Source organism: Salmo trutta, chromosome 26, assembly GCF_901001165.1.
Source record: "Salmo trutta chromosome 26, fSalTru1.1, whole genome shotgun sequence".
NCBI classification, from domain to species: Eukaryota; Metazoa; Chordata; class Actinopteri; order Salmoniformes; family Salmonidae; genus Salmo; species Salmo trutta.
Genome location: NC_042982.1, coordinates 31,673,370 through 31,693,658, shown reverse-complemented (window position 1 = coordinate 31,693,658; position 20,289 = coordinate 31,673,370). Strand labels below are relative to the sequence as shown.

Sequence of the window (20,289 nt, the reverse complement as noted above, 5' to 3'; positions counted from 1 at the left end):
TTCATTTCCCTATTTCTTTATTTGCCTGTTTATTTATTTCCTTGACCATTTATTCCTGTATTTATTTATTTATTTATGTATTTATTTATTTTTGTCAACTTTTATTTATTATTTTATTTACTTCTGTATTTCTTCGTCCCTATGCAAATGATGAGGCGGGACTTTAAAATTCAGGCATAGCAACATGCACAGAGTGCTGATAGGCTGTAGATCCTCCCTAGATAGGGAGAAAGAGGCTGACTGTGATGTCTACAGTGTCAGTGTCTGAGCTTCTTCGAGAGGCGGCGGATTGGCTTGGAGGAATAGAGTACTGTAAGTATAATGACACATACTCTGAAAGTATAAATTCGATTTTTGCTGGGCGTCAGTTGAACATTATTTCACGTGTACGTTTCGCGCACATAGAAACCACATGTTCAGACCGCTAACGTTAACTTAGCAAGCAGACTGACTAAAGGAACATATGTTCACCAAAGGGAAGAGTGCAGACTGGTAAAAGCTAGCTCTAATCACTTGCTTTTCACTCCACTGTTGTAGTATTAGTTAGCAAGCATGGTGATTTGTCTAGCAGTCCACAAAGAAAATAGTTGAATATTTCCCTAGGTAGATTGCCAGATATCTCTGAAATAGTGCGGTCAAGTTTAGAGGTAAGCATGGGTAATTTAGCAATATACTCCTCTACAGTTTGAATGAAATTGTATAGCTACATATTTTATTCCGTTGATATGTAGGCCTAATGGTGCATGCTGATCATATGTATTGTACAATTTCATTGTCAACAGCAAGTTCATCTGGAACCTCATCTGGCGCTGCATCTAGCGTTTCATCTGGCGCTGCATCTAGCGTTTCATCTGGTGCTGCATCTAGCGTTTCATCTGGCGCTGCATCTAGAGTTTCATCTGGTGCTGCATCTAGCGTTTCATCTGGCGCTGCATCTAGCGTTTCATCTGGTGCTGCATCTAGCGTTTCATCTGGCGCTGCATCTAGAGTTTCATCTGGCGCTGCATCTAGAGTTTCATCTGGCGCTGCATCTAGCGTTTCATCTGGCGCTGCATCTAGAGTTTCATCTGGCGCTGCATCTAGCGTTTCATTTGGCGCTGCATCTAGCGTTTCATTTGGCGCTGCATCTAGAGTTTCATCTGGCGCTGCATCTAGCGTTTCATCTGGCGCTGCATCTAGAGTTTCATCTGGCGCTGCATCTAGAGTTTCATCTGGCGCTGCATCTAGAGTTTCATCTGGCGCTGCATCTAGCGTTTCATCTGGCGCTGCATCTAGCGTTTCATCTGGCGCTGCATCTAGCGTTTCATCTGGCGCTGCATCTAGCGTTTCATTTGGCGCTGCATCTAGCGTTTCATCTGGCGCTGCATCTAGCGTTTCATTTGGCGCTGCATCTAGCGTTTCATCTGGCGCTGCATCTAGCGTTTCATCTGGCGCTGCATCTAGCGTTTCATCTGGCGCTGCATCTAGCGTTTCATCTGGCGCTGCATCTAGCGTTTCATTTGGCGCTGCATCGAGCGTTTCATCTGGCGCTGCATCTAGCGTTTCATTTGGCGCTGCATCTAGCGTTTCATCTGGCGCTGCATCTAGCGTTTCATTTGGCACTTCAAGGGGTTGAGTAGGCCTACACCATGTTGATGGTGAGCTAGCTAATATACAAAGAATAATGTATTATAATTAATATTATAATATAATTTATAACCAAGTGTAAAGTAAGATTGTGCCTCCGATGACTGACATATCACTTTTCTGTTATAGCCTAACTTACTTGTGCATAAGTCTAGTGTACTTCAAATATTAGACAACATGACACAAGCTAAGCTGATCTATTGGTTTAGAATGTATTTTTTCTATAGCTGAAGTTCCAAGACTATTTGGTGTGTATAATAACCGAACAAGGTCAAGGCGTCAACCAAGGATCACCCAAACAAACCCATTTCCACTTACACCCACACATTTTGCTGTCTTGGGCGGAAATACACAACTACTGTCCCAAGCAGGATTGGCAAAGAGCACCTCCAGCTAGTGGGGTTGGGTGAGAGGCGCCTGAACTTTGGAGGTATGCCATCTGACAAAAGTTGTGCTGAAAAAGAATCATGGTCACATCACTTGATAGACAAAAGGGAGCCCTTAAACCAGACGTTTAACGTCAATCAAGAGTGAACCAAATTGTTTTGTGCAATATTTTGACAATTAGATTTGTGCATGCCTATGCACACCATAAATCAAAGTTTTAGAACATATAACTTTAATATATAGGGAGTTTCTTGTTGAAGAGATTCTTGCATATTTGAATTCAATTTGCATAGTGTATAATACTGACCTTAGACACCTGTACTCTGAGAAGCCTGATAACTTCGATGGCTATTAAATATTAAATCCTACTCATGTGATTAAAACTAGTCTGGGCATGTAGCTATCAAGCTTCTCAGAGTATGGGTGCCGATCTAGGGTCAGTTTTTCTATCCAGCAAAGAATAAGGATAGAATATAGATGGGAAATTTGATCATAGATCTTCACCATAGTGCAAGAAGCTGGACAGCTGGCCCAAATATCACACCATTTTGAAGGTCTTTTTTTGAAGGCGTGTTAACACAAATGGCCTGCTCCTTTGAACAGCGAATAATGTGGCTGCCTGCAACTCAATCTATAGAGTAGAGAGCTTTAGTTGTTGCTCGACCAAACAGAACGGGCAAGATGCGTAATCCAATAAACTTTTTTTCCCCACCTTTATTTAACAAGGTAAGATAGTTGAGAACAAGTTCTCATTTACAACTGCGACCTGGCCAAGATAAAGCAAAGCAATGCGACAGAAACAACAACACAGAGTTACACATGGAATAAACAAGCGTACAGTCAATAACACAATAGAAGGGGGAAAAAAAGAGTCTATATACAGTGTGTGCAAATGGCATGAGGAGGTGAGGCAATAAATAGGCCATAGTAGCAAAGTAATTACAATTTAGCAGATTAACACTGGAGTGATAGATGATGACGATGTGTAAGTAGTGATACTGGTGTGCAAAAGAGCAGCAAAGTAAATAAAAACAATATGGGGATGAGGTAGGTAGATTGGGTGGGCTATTTACTGATGGACTATGTACAGCTGCAGCGATCAGTTAGCTGCTCAGAGAGCTGATGTTTAAAGTTAGTGAAGTCTCCAGCTTCAGCGATTTTATATATATATATATATTATTATTATTTATTTATTTTTCTATTTTTTTGTCATTTTTTTTTGCAATTCGTTCCAGTCACTGGCAGCAGAGAACTGGAAGGAAAGGCAGCCAAAGCAGGTGTTGGCTTTGGGGATGACCAGTGAAATATACCTGCTGGAGCGCGTGTTACGGGTAGGTGTTGTTATCGTGACCAGTGAGCTGAGATAAGGTGGAGCTTTACCTAGCATAGACTACCTATAGATGACCAGGAGCCAGTGGGTCTGGCGACGAATATGTAGCGAGGGCCAGCCGACTAGAGCATACAGGTCGCAGTGGTGGGTGGCATAAGGCGCTTTGGTAACAAAATGGATGGCACTGTGATAGACTGCATCCAGTTTGCTGAGTAGAGTATTGGAATCTATTTTGTAGATGACATCGCCGAAGTCGAGGATTGGTAGGATAGTCAGTTTTACTAGGGTAAGTTTGGCGGTGTGAGTGAAGGAGGCTTTGTTGCGAAATAGAAAGCTGATTCTAGATTTAATTTTGGATTGGAGATGTTTGATATGAGTCTGGAAGGAGAGTTTACAGTCTAGCCAGACACCTAGGTATTTGTAGTTGTCCACGTATTCTAGGTCAGAACCGTCCAGAGTAGTGATGCTAGTCGTGCGGGCAGCGAACGGTTGAAAAGCATGCATTTGGTTTTACTAGCGTTTAAGGGCAGTTGGAGGCCACGGAAGGAGTGTTGTATGGCATTGAAGCTCGTTTGGAGGTTAGTTAACACATGGTGGTTCCAGCATCTCAGAAACAGCTGCCTTCCTGGGATTTTTACGCACTACAGTCTCTAGAGCTTACAGAGAATGGTGCGATAAGTGAGTGGCTGTTCTGTGGTCAAAAACACCTTGTTAATGAGAGAGGTCAGAGGAGAATGTCCAGACTTATTAAGCTAACAGAAAGGCCACAAATGCTCAAATAACAGCTGTTTAAAACAGTGGTGTGCAGAAGGGCATCTCTTAATGTACAACACTGTGAATAATTCAGGCTGTTGTGGAGGCAAAAGGGGATTCTACCCAGTACTAGATAGGTGTACCTAATAAAATGTGTAATAAAAAGTGTATATAATGATAAAAATCAGGTTTGCAAGTTATGTAAAAAATGTTGCTTGTCATTATCTCACAGGTAATCAAGAAAGTTCATAAGTTCATTTTAATTTTGTTTCCAAAGTTGAGAGACGCTGGCGGGTTCGAGCTGCTGAAAATGTCTGGAACTACACAGAGCTATCATCTCATACCTGTCCCATGCCCCAATCAGGGCTACAGTATGAGATATCTGAAGACCCTTGTGTCGTGCTACTCTGTACATTCGCCCGCTGTAAAGGAATTTGATTATGGAGCATGTAAGTCTAATTTCTCAGTTTATGTACTTTTAATGAACTTTAGAGCACTTACTAATCCAAAGTAAATATGTTTAGTGTTAAGCAATATTTACAACAGATGATAACAAAAATCTATAGATGAAAAGTGTCTTCTCTGTTTTTTTTGTGTTTATTTATATAATTTTCTCATCAATTAGGAACTGAATGATTCAGTTGTTGCTCAAAGTGGAACCCTGACACAATGTCTAAAATGTGAAGAACGACTTCCCTTTGCACAAATAAGAAGACACAGTGAAGCCTGCTCAAGGTAATGCTCTGAATGGGAAATGAATCATGGTGATGTTGGGAAAATATGATATTATCCATTTATGGAAGGTTCACTCATCATTACAAATTATGGTATGGCCATGTTGCACATCAATAACAGAACTCTTAAGTAGTTTCATCATTTGTTAGTTTAGATGTGGAATAGGCACAATTTAATTGAGCAGTTATGGGTGTTAATTTCTTGATTCATTATTGCTGTACATTTCTTTATGATAAAGACAATAATTACAACAATCCACTTCACTATCAGGCTGGGAGCTGTTGTAGAGGGGTGTTATGAAAATGTTCTGTTTAGAATACTGTTAGTATCTAATATAACTATCTCCTCGGCTCGACTCTTCAAGTCAACCACAGGTTGAAAGGGCAGGAGAGAACGAAAGGGAGAATGAAGGTGCAGCTGTCCCTAGAGCCAGTGGGACTAGTGCCTCCACCGGTCAGCATCCAGCTGTAGATTTGGTAATGGAGGAGAATGAAGGTGCAGCTGTCCCTAGAGCCAGTGGGACTAGTGCCTCCACCGGTCAGCATCCAGCTGTAGATTTGGTAATGGAGGAGAATGAAGGTGCAGCTGTCCCTAGAGCCAGTGGGACTAGTGCCTCCACCGGTCAGCATCCAGCTGTAGATTTGGTAATGGAGGAGTGTCTGGAGACAGGTTCAGATGAGGGTTTGTATTCTGAAGGTTTACAGATCCGTTTTAAGGGATAAGTCATTTAGCACATCTTAGGGCTAATTATTAATGTTACGATTTTCAGGTGTAGTACTTTTTATATGATACATTTAGTTGAATTCAATCGTCTTTCTTTACAAACACATTCAATGCACTAACACTCACCTCATGAAAATGGTGTGGACATAATGATGCATACTGATTATTTTATATTTTTAATATCAACGGTTCATCTGACACTTCAGCAGCAAGTGGTCCAGTATACACTGTTGATGGTAAGTACAATGTTCAGAAGAACCTATTATTTAGTATACTGTATCAACTGTCTCTGATGGGAAAAGTTTACACAAACATTTATTTACTTGTCACACCTTATTGGACTGCTAATTCTTGCACGTTTTGGACATTGCGGGTGATTTAGTGAATCATTTATTTGCATTTAATTTGCACTATAGACAGTGGTTTGGGTATGTATCTATACCTCAGAGAAATGCAGTTAACATTCTATATTGCTGTTATGCTTGGGTTACAGAACCAAATCCGGTCAAGGCAGCTCAGCTGTTCACATACTGGACACTTCAGTCCCACGAGGACAAAGACCTCCTGAGCTTGAGGGATTCCTTAGTGGAAAGGAACAGGGCCATAATCCTTTTCTCAACAATGGCATCCAATGGCTTGGTTTGCTGAGCTTGTGTAACTCTACATTGAATGATTTCAAATATGTTTACAAGGTGACTCTGCCATTGGAGAGGGGGTCACTAGGTATGTCCTGTCCACTGTTATGGAAAATCTTCAAAATGGATTCCTACTTGATGAAGAGAAAGGTATTTTTAATATATTGATTTATAGACTTGTAGATTATGTGAAACAGTTTTTCCCCAGGTCAGTCAAAAGGACATCTGTTTATTTATGAAGACCTTGCTCTTTGAGGGTGAGCAGGACCATCTTGTTCCTTCCACATCTCAGGCACTTTTGGAAAGTCGTTTTTGTTGTAGTAGCTGGGTGCATGATTGGGCACTTTTTTTGTATTATTATTATTATTATTTTTTTTTTTTTTTTAAATGGTGGCCCACACCTTGCAGGACTAAGCCCTGCTATCATACATGTACTGTTTGGCGGAGAATCAGAGACGGCACCGATAACCTTATCTGACTGTGTGGACCATGATGTCCGGGATGTCATCCAGTTGGTTCGGAGAAACATTTTTATCTTTTGTGTGTGTGTGTATATGTGTGTGTGTGTGTGTGTGTGTGTGTGTATATATATATATATATATATATATATATATATATATATATATATATATATATATATATATATATATATATATTGTAGGTTCATCAGAGGCCCTGAAGAGTTTGTCCGAGGTCCTGAAGAGTGCTTTTTTTTAACCTGAAGCTGTCGAAAAATACTATGACTTATGAGGATTTTGAAAAAGATCAGATGGCAAGCATCTCCTCATCCTACTCTGGGTTTGGTCTGTTTTGATTCAAAGCCCTGCAGGAAGACACAATTCTTCACATCAGCTCAAAAGTTTTATAGAGCTTTTTACTGTTTGTTATTTGATATACTTTACACTAGGTATAGAGTTTAGTAAACAGTGATACAGACACTTTGATAAAGTGGCTTACATTTTACATCCTACATTCAAATGGTAATGGTTAACCAAAAAAATCAAAGCTGTACAATTTGAAAGATTAGAGAGAGCTAGATTAAAGGTAGTGCTCACTACCTCGTCAATTCCCAATGGCCTTGCAGGCAGATGCATTCTAGATCCTATTGGAGGAGGAACCTGCAGCTGGGGCCAGTTCAAAGGCCTACCCTCCATATCTACTCCCATTATCCCTATTTAAAAGTCCTGTCAATGCTAATTGTGACTAACAACTCCTCTTTATAAACAATTTGACTTTTGAAGCCAGGTGGGGTTTTCCAACTGTGGGAAACATACTGTATTAGGGAATATTGTGTGGTATATCAGAATTCCCATGCACTTGTTCTATGCCTGGCTACACTACAAGGTGAACTGTAAGGCAAGTTACCCTCAAACTGTACAAGAGACTGAAATAAAAAACTGATGCTTCATCTGATGTTTGAATATTTTTGATATATGTACAACATATCCACTCGATATGACTGCATTTACCCTGAAATATGTTTACCGCCACACTGAGGGAGAAGGTGTCTCAACTGGCCAATCAACGTTAGAGGTGCCCTTGACAAACGAGGCCCATCGCTCGTCCAGTTTAACATGACCTTCACCTGCCTGCGGCTCTGCTGGAACCACTTTGCTCCCGTTTTCTGCAATAAAGCGCCTGATGCATATTAACCAACATTGGTGTTCATAAGGTCCAGAGTCTCAAAGGCCTGATAAAGACAAATACCTCCACTTTTTCACCAGATGAGGGGTTTCTTTATTGCCGTGAACTGGGTCTGAGAGGAGCAGGACACTAGAGGCCACAATGAAATGAAAAATGGATTCTGAAAGCTGAAATTAATTCAGAAAAATATTAAAATGTGTACAGGGTTCAGTACAGGGGCATCCCAACTGCCTGTGTACACTCTGGCTTGTATAATTCAACTGAACAGGTCAAATACTGTTTTGAGGAATTAACGCAGAGGCCAGGGGAAATCTGGGTGGCCTAAATGCTAAAACCCAGCCAGTGACTTAAATGTAGCATGCCCATGGCTAAGGGGCCAGATCCAAGCCAAAGCAATGTTCTAAATTCAAACCGGCATCTTTCTGCCTTGTTATGTCTCACTTCCTTAGAAAAACATTGGAATTTGTAAATGTTTCTGCGTAATTACCGAGTTACCTCAAACAAGCCTGTCTTGAATTTAACAAGTTTTAGGAAGGACAAGCCCTTCTGAATAAACAACAAATTATGACTGCGTGCACTCTGCAGTTAGGAAGTCTTCTCTGCCTTGTACTGTAAGACATGGAAATTATAGCTCTAAAGCTGTATAAATGTTCAAACAGTGTGGGACAGAGTGATAAGACATGACTCTTATTTTTCAGCCCTCTGCCTTTTCTTTATATTGAAATATGCCGCAAGGCCTTTGGCACAGTTCATTAATACCGTAGGATCCAGTATATCATGAATCCATTATTTGGGGACTTTGAGAATATGTGACTGCAGGTAATTGCAGTCATTTGATTGATTTACACTATCACATTGGAGTCACGAGGATAATTAAGGCCAACGGGTTTAATTCAGCACCCAGTAGACGGTGTTTCCTGTCACACACAGGGATGAACACGTGAGCTGTGTCTCAAGACCTCCCCAGTGTTAGAAATCTGACAGTAGAGAGGCAGTGCAGCCGTTTGACCCCTGAACTCTCCTGATGAGAGATGGTGGTGTTTCGAGGCGATGATAAGGGCTTTAGCCCAGGGAATCCTGACACTGAATAAACCTGATGTAGTGTATTGTAACAGAAGCCAGATTTGGGGTCGCTCCACTTGCACTTCCACTAACACCTTATAACAAACTTCCCTCGGAGTCCAAACATTTAAGGAAGAAAATGATACAGTCTAGTGTGAGAGAGTCAGAGAGTGAAAAGGGAGAGGCCTATTTACATGTATTAGTGTGCCCTACCAAGGTGACTGGCTTCAGTTGGTCTTGATAGGGTTTGGAGCACCTGATCCTGTTTGAGGCCCCTGCTCACGTTCCATCCCTTGCTCCCCACGCTGTGATGTGATGTCCTCGTTCCATGGCCTGGCTCAACTTGAAATGACAAGTTGCTCCAGAGTCCGTTCTGGGGGTCTGTAGAGAGCAGGCTGTGTCGGCAAGCCTTTCCACACTGTTGCAGTGTTCGCCCCAGATTATTGGTGAGGGTGGTATTTTGAGTTTGCTTGTGGTGAGGGTGGGTATTTTGAGTTTGCTCATGGTGAGGGTGGTATTTTGAGTTTGCTTGTCTCAGGAGGGGCATGATTGATAGTTTGACGTACACCAGAAATAAATGTTTTAATGTATTTTTTAAACAGTCATGAAGAAGACATTCAGCTGAAGTTGAAGTGACACTTTTTGTTCTACTGTAGTTGAACTGCTCAGGCGGGTCTGTCTGCTCACTAGTGTAAAGACAGCAGCATGTCTTATTATTGACTTTCTCACCGCAGTTTTACTGAGATAGTCAATGAGGACAGGGCAAACTGTACAAATTCAAATTAAAGAATAGAATTGAGCAGTTATTGAACACCCTTTCTAAAGGCTCCACAAGTAAGCATCAGTAATGTTTGTTTACCATGCTTCCTCCTGATGTACTTTGGGCTTAAATCAGATTTTTAAAGGCAAACTCAAAATTGGTGATGACAGTTTTTTCACAGAACAGCACTTTCACAGAACAGCACAAAAGTAAAGCACTTCGGCAAATGAATACACCCTAGACAAGTTGTCAGACAATCGATGATTGATTTTACATCACATTCACTCATTCTTTTGGGAGGTAAAATGCTTTGGAACTAAAATCAGCCATATACAACACATTTTACAGAGTACCATCTGACTCACTGTTCAGCTTATAGTTTCTTATTACAGTGTTTTGCTTGTTGCATGATGAGTTTGAATGAGTGGCACTCAATTGTTCAAATTTCCATCAATTTGTAAATAACCTTCTTTAGCTAAAGCCTACTAATTTTCTGTCAGAAATCACAGCTTGTTTGTATCATAATAGATAGCACTTGTCTTATCAGTCAATTGCATGTTATTTGCAGACAATTGCACCTCGGATGGGGGACTCCCAGACTCCGACCTGCCCTCAGTGTGAATGACTCAATGAGAACAGCCAAAACAGCTCAAACAGCATTTGCTGTTACATAGAAACTATCAGCATTTGAAATTCTCTTGGAGATAGTTTGACCAATCCAAATACTAAAATCAATTCAATTCTCAGACCCGGGCTTTTAAACATCTCCAATTATATCTGATAATATGGCAACTCACTATAGACATTTAAGACATTGGAAAAAGAACCTTGCGCATCTGGCAATGTGTGCACTTCCATGTCAGTCAATGGCCGTAGAAGCTGAACCTCAGGGACTGTAACTCCTTCATGATAGTGACCATAAGCACCTCCCCAGTCAAGGCCGTATTCCATGTCAACCTAATGTGAGATCAACAGTAAAATATGAGCATGTCTATTCTATGCAAATAATAAAGGAATGCCAAGCACAATAGAACAAGGTCATTTGGCAATACAATGTTTGCTTGCAGTGTAATTTTTTTTACCACAGGTAGTTGCAATTTATCTCTAATCATGTTAAATAAAATGTGGTAAAATAATGTTTACCAATTTTATCATATTATTATTTGCATCATTGATTGCTGCTTACATTCATACTTATTCATACGTACAAATGTGTGTGTTATGCATTAGAAGTGTACTTGCTAACACTGAAGTACAAACCTGGACGGATCATGATTTCCCTTACGTTGATTCTGAATCCATAGCTGCAGTGGTGACTGATTCCCCTCAGAGCGCAGTCGATGGTGGTTCCAGCCGACCTTGAAGAACTGCAGGTGCCTTTGGATTTGTGGAAGGAAGCTCCAGTGGAGGGTATAGATGTGGATCTCTTCATCTAGGTTGAGTTCACCCTCCCTCTCCGGGTTGCAGATAGAAGTCTAGAAGAAGGCAAACACAGTCGTTCTATCCTGGATAAAGAGACAAAGCAGAAAAGCATAAGAGTGTGAGGGAAAGAGTTGGGGGAGAGAGATATGTTATTATTGTTATTCATAAAATCACCACAGTTGTCTACAGTCACAACTCTTTCTATGCAAAAAAGTTGTAAGAATGTTTAATAATCAGAGCAATTTAGCATGTGACCTAACACAAACCTAACATAACCACAATATCAATCTGATAACTCATTTGCTTCTTAAACATGTTTATCTGCAAATTAACAAAACACAATTGGCCATTTAAGCTAATAAGGTTGATTTGAAGAAGTATGAAAATATACACAATTATTACAAAAATGATTATACCTCTGGTTGTGTGTACTTCTACCAGTGAGATGGGAATTCCCTGTTTAGACCTCTGGTGGACACCATGAAGTGTGCCACTTGAACATTTTCTCCTCCTTTGTCAGACCTAACGCGTGATGGCACTCCATAGGGTGTTGACTGCTTCAAGGAAGCGGTTCATCACTGTTGAGGCCCGGTTGTTGGTGGCAGCGCTGAGGTACACGATTAGATGGCTAAAACCGTCAGTGCCACCATGAATTACAAATCGCCATCTGTAATAAAGAAATTGCATTGCTTCGTTTACTGGAATATTAAAGGTCCCATCTAACATAGTCAAAATAATCTTCACTCTTCAATCACTGGATGGATGTGTTATTTTTTCTTCGACTGACATTTTACATTGGCTTTACACAAGTCTTCAAGACAGTAACGCAAATGGACATGATGAGTGAATTAGTAGTAAATCTATAACAAATACATCCTGATCATTGTCCCAGCTTGTTGAATAGGCCTCTGGCATAAACGTTGCTCTGTGGCAGTTAGTAGAGCACTTAATGCAGCGCAGGCGCCACCCCAGTGGCATGACTTCAACTGAGAATGGAGGGGATGGGTGACGTCCCCCAAGATGATGAGAGTTTGCTCGTAGAACGAGGCCTGGATACGGAGGAGCACACCAGTGACTTTGCAGCAGGTTTTAACAATGGGTTGGAGACCTGTTTGGTTACCAAATTGCTGAACGCTACAAAGTCAACCTCTGTGTCAGTAGATGCAGCTAACTGGAACTAATTGTCAGCCAGAGACTCCACACGAAAAAGTAAATAATCAGATTCAGCACAAGCATTTTCAGCATGATTAGCCAACACTCAAATCTCTGGCTATCTCTTGCATTCGTGTAGCCATATTGCGTAGTGTCTGTGTCATAGAAACCATGCATGTGAAGTCGATCTTCGTACTCTCTCCAAGGTCATTCATTTATTTTTACATTTACCTGCATATATATTTATGGATTTATTTATATATGGATTTATTTTTTGATTTTGGCCGTCTTGGTCCTCCATAGACTGGAAGATCACTCATTCAAAGTAGGAAAAGTGAGATGGAAATGAAATGAGGATGTGGTAGTGGTGGTGATGTATGTCGTAAGGACATTGTTCTCTGCACTACAGTATCAGACAGACCTCTCAGGAAAAAGTCTACTTCTACTTTCAGGCAAGAACCCTGGTTTCCAGAGAGCTAGATTACATATTTAGTAGTCATATTTCAAACACACACACACACACAGGCAAACATGAATTTTAGTTGGCTCCTGACAGTGTACTCAAGATGTCCCCGGACTGTTCCCGTGGCTCCCTCTAGTGCCTCTTTGTATGAAACGATAACATTATATTTCACTGTTTCAGACTTTTCCAGTCACCCACTCACTCATACTGTATGTGAATGTGTGCATTAGCAATGACAATGATAAGATTTACAATTGAAAAACTTTTTGTATACAGCTTGGTTTCTTCTAGAAAATACTAAAAGAAAAACTCCAACCTGCGTAGGAAACGTATATAATTATATCAATGGGAAACCCCTTCTGTTAACATACACATCTTACAAAGGCAGTGAAAGGTTTCACATCAAAAAACAACAGAGCATGCTAAACCACGTGAGCGTGGCCTACGCAGAAACTGTTTTCCATGGTATGTGCTCAAACCACACAATACTTGATGACTGTCTTCCTTTAACTATGCAATCTAGTCAACAAAAGCAAAACTAGCCTAGAGCAGATTGCAGGTGCAGTGCAGTTCCGTTTTTTTGTGTGTGGGGGGGGGGCGTTCAACGGTTTCACTATAAATCAGAGGAAGAAGTATTGGCATGACAGGCTGTCTATTGTAGGTTAAAGTGTGTCTTACCAAACAAGTATTCAAGCCAAAAGGTTTGGTTCTAGTTGAGACGAGATAATTATCCCAACACGACTTCGGTGAGTGTTTTTTTTCTGTAGCCTACTGTAATACTTTTGGACAGGAGTTTTGCTCCCAGTTCGTCACTGCATGCTTTATAGAATTAAAAGCACATCATACATTTACATTCACCCGCGGTTTCTGCTATGCTGTTGTGAGATGTCATATAATCTTAAATCCTCTAGACACATTTAAATGTCACTATCCCTAAAACAATGGAAATACATTTTAAACACAGGCACTTTCTACAATGGGGAAAAGTCACACTGTTCAGACCTATACAGTAGTGATGGGCATTCCGGCTCTTTTCAGTGAGCCGGCTCTTTCAACTCAGCTCACCAAAGTCAAGTCAAACAGATTGTGATAGTTTGACTATGATTGGTGTTAAAACAATTCTAATTAAATGATTAAAGGAAATCATACTCTACCCTAACCACAATGTATTTAAAAATGCATTGGTTTGTTATGAAAAAGAATGCTATTAAACATTTGCATTTATAGTATAACTTTTTAATGTATATTAACAAAGTCCATATAAATCTAACCATTCAAAATGAATATAATCTGAACAGTATAATAGAATATTGCACCATATCAAAGAAAAATAAATGACAATTTGCAAAACTGCAGCATCCCACAAATTGAAATACATGTAACAAAGAAGGATGCTATTACACATGTGCATTTAAAGTATAACTTTTTAAATGTATATAAACAAAGTGCATATAAATGTAACACTTCAAAACGAATACAATCTGAACATAATAATAGAATATTGCACCATATCAAAGAAAAATAAATAACAATGTGCAAAACTGCAGCATCCCACTTAAAACATTAAACTGGTTCCTCTTTTCTCTCTCTTCTTTATTGCCATGTTATAACCAGCAGCACACAGCAATGCTGACCATATTTTGCTTTTATGAGAGATTTGCATTCAGAAATACAAGCTGCCTTACTTTCGAGGGGCTGATGTGGTTTCGTCTCTCAGTAATTAGTTGTCCCGTTTTCGAGAAGACCCTCTCAGAGGGAACGGATGTGGCCACTATGCAGAGTCTCCCTGTCATGACTTCAGTAAACTGTGGGTAGACAGAGGCCTTGTTCTTCCGCCAGCTCAGAGGATCTGCAGATGGAGGAGGGGCTCCTCCAAATAGGATCGGACCTCCATTATGGCATCTGCTGAGGGATTCCTTCGTGCTGCATCCCCAGTTGCTCTCTCGTCAAACAGCATCCAAACAGCAGATGTTTGTGGCACTACTGCTGGTGCTTCTGCTCCATCTGCTCCCTCTTCTTCCTGTTGCCCTGGTGCCTGAGCCAGCTGACTGCTGGGGCTGTCCCTCCCTGCTGCTGAGGTTATTCTTTGAATAGCCTCATCAATTGCTCTGGCATCACTGAAGGCTAACTTCTTAAACCAGGGGTCAAGTGCAGCGGTTTCACATGTCGTGTGGTTACATTTGCATCTCTCTGGCGGCTGACTGTGATTCGCTGCAGACCCTTACACATGTGTATCATTTTTGAGGTTGTCACATAGCTGAAAAGAGAGAACAGTTCAGGTTCATGTTTTGTCTACTGATACTACATTCTCATCTACATATACATATATAATACTGGATTAAATAATGATGTAGTAATAACTGCTTACTGTACCTCTCTCCACTGATCTCCACAGTGACCTGCTCAAAGGGTTCCAGGACTCTGCACACCTCCTCCACCACCTCCCATTCCTCTTGGGTCAGACATTCAACAGGTGCATTGCCAATGGCCAGGGTAGAGTGGATGGCATCCTTTGACTCAAGTAACCGCTTCAACATATAAAATGTTGAATTCCACCTTGTAGTTCAGTCTTGTTTAGGCCACAGCTCAGGCATCCCCATCTGGCGTTGTGTAGACTTTAGTTTTTCAGCACCTACTGTGCTCCTGTGGAAGTATTCCACAGCTGCTTTCACTTTGTCCACAGTGGGCTTCATCACCTTCAAAGCATCTCTTACAATCAGGTTGATTGTGTGGGCAAGACATGGATGATGGGTCCATTTAAACATTTTCATGGCTTTGGTTATGTTAGCTGCATTGTTGCTAACACAACAGACCACTTTTCCATCTACTGCCATTCTCTGGTCACTCTCAACAGTTCCTCTGCCAAGTTCTCTGAGGTGTGTCTGTCGCTGAACTCAAAGCAGTCCAGAAGACAGCTAGACATCAAAAAATCTTCAATGAATTGACATGTAACTGACATGTAAGAAGTGGTTACCTTTGATGTCCAGCAGTCAGTGGTAAGGCAAACTGCAGTAGCTTTTTGGACTCTTTCCCGCACTGAAGCCTATGTGCTCTCGTGTAGCTGTGGAATAAGTGATTTTGAAAGGGTTTTCTTGCTTGGAATTGTGTACATTGGATTTAGACTATTGCTATAGTTTCTAAAACCTCTGTCCTCCACGATCGAAAATGGCTGGAAATCGGTGGCAATAATTTTAGCAAATGCAATATCAATTTGGCCTTGTTTTGCTACAGACATAGACTTTGGCATAAACTGGTCCATAGAAGACTGCGTTGCTGTGGGTCGCGGAGTAGGCCTACTTGACTGAGTGGATACATCTCCACGTGTGGAGGTGCTGGCTCCACCACTATCACTAGCAGGCCCGCTAGATTCTCGAAGCTCCGCTACAGCTAGCTTCACAGTTGGGTGCACAGTTCGCATATGCCGGTGTAGGTTGTGCGTAGAACCGGCTTTATATGAGATTTGTTTTGGCAAATTCTACACTGTGCTCTAACATTGTCTACATTCTTAAAATGCATCCAAATGCTACTGTGCTTCCGACTCATTTTCCAGCTGTTGTTTTCACAGTTGTCCTTCCTCTCTCTCCTCGGCTGCTAAGTGTGTGACTGTGAGTGTGTTGGCTCGGCCCTCCCTCACGCATCTTTGGTTGACACTGCGTGTCTGATTGACAGGAAAAACAGGTGAGGCTGTTAGTCTGAGCAGACAGAACGAATGTGTGTGCGCGCTTGAGCATTTAGGCCTATATTATTTTATTTATTTTTTCGTTCTTTGAATTAGTTAATTTTATTCATTTCAATCTTTTGATTATTCATATCTTTATTTTTTTATTTTTTTATAAATAGATTCAGCTCTTCTGATATGCGAGCCAGCTCCCAACGTTCACCTACAAGAGCCGGTTCTTAGAGCCGATGGCAGGGTTTACAGACAATCACGGACTACAAAGAGAAAACCAGCCATGTCGCGGACAACGACGTCTTGCTTCCGGACAAGCTAAACACCTTCTTCGCCCGCTTTGAGGATAACACAGTGCCACCGACACGGCCCGCTACCAAGAACTGTGGACTCTCCATCTCCATGGCCGAAGTGAGTAAGACATTTAAACGTGTTAACCCTCGCAGGGCTGCCAGCCTAGACGGCATCCCTAGCCGCGTCCTCAGAGCATGCGCAGACCAGCTGGCTGGAGTGTTTACGGACATATTCAATCTCTCCCTATCTCAATCTGCTGTTCCCACTTGCTTCAAGATGTCCACCATTGTTCCTGTACCCAAGAAAGCAAAGTTAACTGAACTAAATGATTATCGCCCCATAGCACTCACTTCTGTCATCATGAAGGGCTTTGAGAGGCTAGTTAAGGATTATATCACCTCTACCTTACCTGCCACCCTAGACCCACTTCCATTTGCAATTTGCATCTGTGGACCCCAATAGGTCCACAGACAATGCAATCTCCATCGCACTGCACACCGCCCTATCCCATCTGGACAAAAGGAATACCTATGTAAGAATGTTGTTCATTGACTACAGCTCAGCATTCAACACCATAGTCCCTCCAAGCTCATCATTAACCTCGGGGCCTTGGGTCTGAACCCCGCCCTGTGCAACTGGGTCCTGGACATCCAAACAGTCCGCCCCCAGGTAGTGAAGGTAGGAAACAACACCTCCACTTCGCTGATCTTCAACACTGGGGCCCAACAAGGGAAGCATTCTCAGCCCCATCCTGTACTCACTGTTCACCCATGACTGCGTGGCCACACACACCTCCAACTCAATCATCAAGTTTGCAGACGTCACAACAGTAGTAGGCCTGATTTCCTGCCCTCCAGGACACCTAGGCAAACTACCTGCCCTCCAGGACACCTACAGCACCCATTGTCACAGCAAGGCCAAAAAGATCATTAAGGACCACCCGAGCTACTGCCTGTTCACCCCGCTATCATCCAGATTGCGAGGTCAGTACAGGTGCATCAAAGCTGGGACCGAGAGACTGAAAAACAGCTTCTATCTCAAGACATCAGACTGTTAAATAGCCATCACTAGCCAGCTTCCACCCGGTTACTCAACCCTGCACCTTAGAGGCTTGCTGCCCTACATACATAGACATGTAATCACTGGCCACTTTAAGAATGGAACACTAGTTACTTTAATAATGTTTAAATAATGTTTACATACTGCTTTACTCATCTCATATGTATATACTGTATTCTATTCTGCTGTATTTTAGTCAATGCCACTCCGACATAGCTCAAACTAATATTTATATATTTCTAAATTCAATTATATTTCTTTTAGATTAGTGTGTATTTTTGCGAACTATTAGATACTACTGCACTGTTGGAGCTAGGAACACAAGCATTTTGCTACACCTGCAATAACATCTGCTAAATATGTGTATGTGATCAATACAATTTGATTTGATTTATTTCATAAGTGAAAGTGCAATGACATTTATATGCGTATTCTATTTCCCTCTCTGTTTGCAGTAAAATGCCACTGTGTGAAAGGGACGTGTGCTATATACAATGGATTGTCTACGTCCCCACATTCGTGGTGGGTTTACCCCTCAACCTGGCCACCCTGTGGCTCCTCCTCTTCAGGATCCGTCGATGGACTGAGTCCACAGTGTACCTCAGCAGTCTGATCATCAACAACAGCCTTCTCATCTTTTCTCTGCCCTTCAAGATATACGCTTTCGGCCGCACCTGGGGCCTTAGCATGGGCTTCTGCACCTTCCTGGAGAGCCTGGTGTTCGTCAACATCTATGGGAGCATCGTACTGATCGTGTGCATCTCGGGCGACCGATATGTTTCTCTGCGGTTTCCATTCAACGGCAAACGTCTGCGCTCGCCACGGAAGGCTGCCCTGGTATGCCTGGCTGTGTGGGTGACGGTATTCGCTTTCACCACACCCGTCTATGAGCTACACAACAAAAACACCACTAGCCTGCACAACAATGAAACCAGGTGTTTCGAGGGATTCTCCAGGGAAACCTGGGGGAAGAAATGGATCATTGTCGCCATGGAGACGGTGTTCACAATCAGCACTGTCACTATGTTGTTCTTCTCGGTGCGCGTGATGCAGATCCTGAGTGACATGCGGCGTCGGAACCCGCTGGACGAGAAGGTGAGGGACAACAAGTCTGTGAAGATCGTCCTGAGCAACCTGGTGGCCTTCATGCTGTGCTTCATCCCGTACCACGTGGCTGCAGTCGTCTACTTCCTGGCCAAGAACCGCACAGAGAACCCAGACGTCATCAACCCCCTCAGAGACTTCGTCCACATCAGCACCTGTCTGGGCAGTGTCAACTGTCTGACGGACGGGGTCTGCTACTACTTCATCCTGAAGGAGAACCTGCTGACTGCCAGCCAGGAGAGGAGGAGGATGTCCACTAGAGGGAACAATGTGGCAAAGCCTGGGGAAATCAACCAGCATCCGATGGACAACATCATGGTCAAGGGACCCGGAGAGACAGGATCAGACACTCAGGTCACTGGAGATCGATAGAACTTGCTAGAGAGATGTGGTTTATCGGAGTGGAGAGCAATGTGGAGAGCAGGGTGGAGGCGATTTCCCTGTAGATGGATGGCTATCACCTCTATCTGGGAAACGGAAACTCAGATCCCCACAACAGAGAGGAGAAAGACTCTCGAAGAATGAATGACTGGTGTTAGGTTCTAATTTTCAGAGTAAAAAACTCAAAGGACATTTATGAAAGCTTAACCAAGTTTATTCTGCCCAGAGGGTCAATACAGCTGCATTCATACAAAAACATTTTCACACAAGCACTGATATTTAACTGTTCCTCGTAGGCTGTCTCCTCCTACCCATCTGTACAAACATAATTTTTTACTGCTAGGCAGGACACTAGTGATACGGGCCATAAACTTTTATTTCTCCCTTAACCTCTCTGGGACATGTGGGACGCTAGCGTCCCGCGGGACACACTGCCAACAGCCAGTGAAATAGCAGGGCGGCAAATTCAAAACAACAAAAATCTCATAATTCAAATTTCTCAAACATACAACTATTATATCCCATTTTAAAGATACACTTCTCGTTAATCCAACCACATTGTCCGATTTCAAAAAGGCTTTACTGCGAAAGCATAACATTAGATTATGTTAGGACAGCGCCTAAACAAGAAAAACCACACAGCCATTTTCCAAGCAAGGAGAGGCGTCAGAAAAAACAGAACTACAGCTAAAATGAATCACTAACCTTTGATGATCTTCCTCAGATGACACTCCCAGGACTCAATGTTACACAATACATGTATGTTTTGTTCGATAAAGTTCATATTTATATCCAAAAACCCCATTTTACATTGGCGCGTGATGTTCAGAAATGTTTTGCCTCCCAAAACTTCCGGTGAATGAGCACATCAATTTACAAAAATACTCATCATAAACGTTGCTAAAATTTACAACAGTTATTGAAAGAATTATAGATACACTTCTCCTTAATGCAACCGCTGTGTCAGATTTCAAAACAGCTTTACGGCGAAAGCACATTGTTCAATATTCTGAGTACAGAGCTCAGCCATCAAAGCAAGCTATACAGTTACCCACCAAGTTCTGGAGTCAACAAAACTCAGAAATAGTA

The 20,289-nt window shown here is 41.9% G+C and overlaps 1 protein-coding gene across 7 annotated transcripts; it reads left to right on the top strand.

Moving 5' to 3' along the window:
- The first annotated feature begins 13,214 nt into the window (after positions 1–13,214).
- On the top strand, positions 13,215–19,450 carry LOC115163657 (lysophosphatidic acid receptor 6-like). 7 transcript variants are annotated; one of them, XR_003869787.1, is made up of 2 exons: positions 13,215–13,438; positions 16,533–16,632. XR_003869787.1 is itself a non-coding variant. In XM_029715707.1 (2 exons), exon 2 carries the CDS (start codon positions 18,175–18,177, stop codon positions 19,189–19,191), a length of 1,017 nt encoding a protein of 338 aa, XP_029571567.1. In that variant the 5' UTR covers positions 13,215–13,438; positions 18,171–18,174; the 3' UTR covers positions 19,192–19,450. The 7 variants fall into 7 exon arrangements, 3 of the variants coding, with proteins under 3 accessions (XP_029571567.1, XP_029571566.1, XP_029571568.1); XR_003869786.1 differs by lacking the exon at positions 16,533–16,632 and adding an exon at positions 16,258–16,298; XR_003869785.1 differs by lacking the exon at positions 16,533–16,632 and adding an exon at positions 15,088–15,250.
- The last annotated feature ends 839 nt before the right edge of the window (positions 19,451–20,289 follow it).

Bases quoted from the DNA above. Each gene is read 5' to 3' on its own strand.
- LOC115163657 (XM_029715707.1), top strand. From the start codon at position 18,175: ATGCCACTGTGTGAAAGGGACGTGTGCTATATACAATGGATTGTCTAC.